This window comes from Chaetura pelagica, unplaced genomic scaffold (genome assembly GCF_000747805.2).
Source record: "Chaetura pelagica isolate M959 unplaced genomic scaffold, ChaPel_1.0 scaffold713, whole genome shotgun sequence".
In the NCBI taxonomy this organism is placed as follows: Eukaryota; Metazoa; Chordata; class Aves; order Apodiformes; family Apodidae; genus Chaetura; species Chaetura pelagica.
Genome location: NW_009952819.1, coordinates 44,926 through 46,252, shown reverse-complemented (window position 1 = coordinate 46,252; position 1,327 = coordinate 44,926). Strand labels below are relative to the sequence as shown.

At 65.9% G+C, this 1,327-nt stretch overlaps 1 protein-coding gene across 2 annotated transcripts in view; it reads right to left on the bottom strand.

The window, feature by feature from the left end:
- The window catches only part of ALDOC (aldolase C, fructose-bisphosphate), a 2,408-nt gene extending 1,108 nt beyond the window's left edge, over window positions 1-1,300 (bottom strand). Inside the window, exons 1-5 of one of the 2 annotated variants that reach the window (XM_009995108.1) lie at window positions 1,177-1,300; window positions 882-1,093; window positions 741-795; window positions 508-668; window positions 1-146 (exon numbers count right to left, since the gene is read on the bottom strand). In XM_009995108.1, the coding sequence (XP_009993410.1) occupies window positions 1-146; window positions 508-668; window positions 741-795; window positions 882-1,093; window positions 1,177-1,288 (686 nt within the window). In that variant the 5' untranslated portion in view covers window positions 1,289-1,300. The remainder of the gene's footprint in view (window positions 147-507; window positions 669-740; window positions 796-881; window positions 1,094-1,176) is intronic. The other variant, XM_009995106.1, reaches the window with a different exon arrangement.
- Window positions 1,301-1,327: the final 27 nt, after the last annotated feature.

Sequence of the window (1,327 nt, the reverse complement as noted above, 5' to 3'; positions counted from 1 at the left end):
GGGGTGGAGCCCCCCAGCACGGCACGGCACGGCGCCCACCTGCCGCCCACCCCGCTGCTCACCTTCTCCGTCACGTACTGGCACCGCTTGAGGTCGTGGTCCCCATCGGGCAGGATCTCTGGCTCCACGATGGGCACGATGCCATTCTGCAAACACCAGGGAGATGCCATCAGGGGGATGACCCCAGGCATCACCCTTGCTCATGGTGATGTGGGCCAATGCCCAGACCTGGAAGGTGACGCTCAGCTCCCCAGGTTCAATGTCCCCCTCCCTTGCCACTGATGCCCACTCCAGTGGGGCAACGCCTGGTCCTGGGGGTCAACGCCCACCCATGTGAGGTGCTACCTAGCCCATGGGTTGACGGCCAGCCCCAGGGGGCAATACCCAGACACAGGGGCCACAGATCAGTGCCCATCCCTGTGAGGCTACACCTGGCCCCTTAGCTCTGCAGCCATCCCCTGGGTCTCTGCCCACCCCGTGGGGAGGTGCCCAACCTCAGCCGCGTACCTGCTGGCAGATGCTGGCGTAGCGGGCCAGGACGTTGGCGTTCTCCATGATGGCGAGCGCAGAGGGGGTGTTCTCACTGATCTTCAGCACGCAGCGCCACTTGGCAAAGTCAGCCCCGTCCTTCTTGTACTGAGCACAACGCTCAGCCAGCCCGTCCAGACCTGCCGGGCGCATCGTCAGCCCCGTGGCCCCCAGCCCCACAGCCCCCCCACCCCTCTGCCCGCTCCACCTACCCTGCGTGGTGGTCTCCCCATCCGTCCCAGCCAGCGGCACAACACCCTTGTCCACCTGCGGAGGGAAGGGGGAGGCGGCGCTGAGCCCCACCAGCACCCACCAGGCAACCCTCAGCACCCCACAAACCCAACCTCCCGCACCTTGATGCCCACAACGATGCCCTTGTCCTTGATCATCTGGACGAAGGGTGTGCCATCATCAGCCTTCTGGTACATGGTCTCGTGGAAGAAGATGACGCCCCCGATGCATTTCTCCACGCGGCTGTCGGCGCTGAAGAGGATCTGGCGGTACAGCCGGCGGTTCTCCTCCGTGTTCTCCACCCCGATCTGGTTGAGGCGCTTGGCCATGCTCCCTGCGGGCACCCAGCACCCTCAGGTGTGCTCCAAAGAGGCGCTGGGACAGATCCCACCCCCACACCCTGCCCCCGACACTGACCCACGGACTCATCGGCAGCCAAGATGCCCTTGCCCGGGGCCACGATCCGCAGGGCGATGTCCGACAGCTCCTTCTTCTGCTCGGCCGTCAGCGCCGGGTACTGGTGCGTCATGGTGGCGGTGGCTGCGAGCACACGGGGGCTGAGTCACCC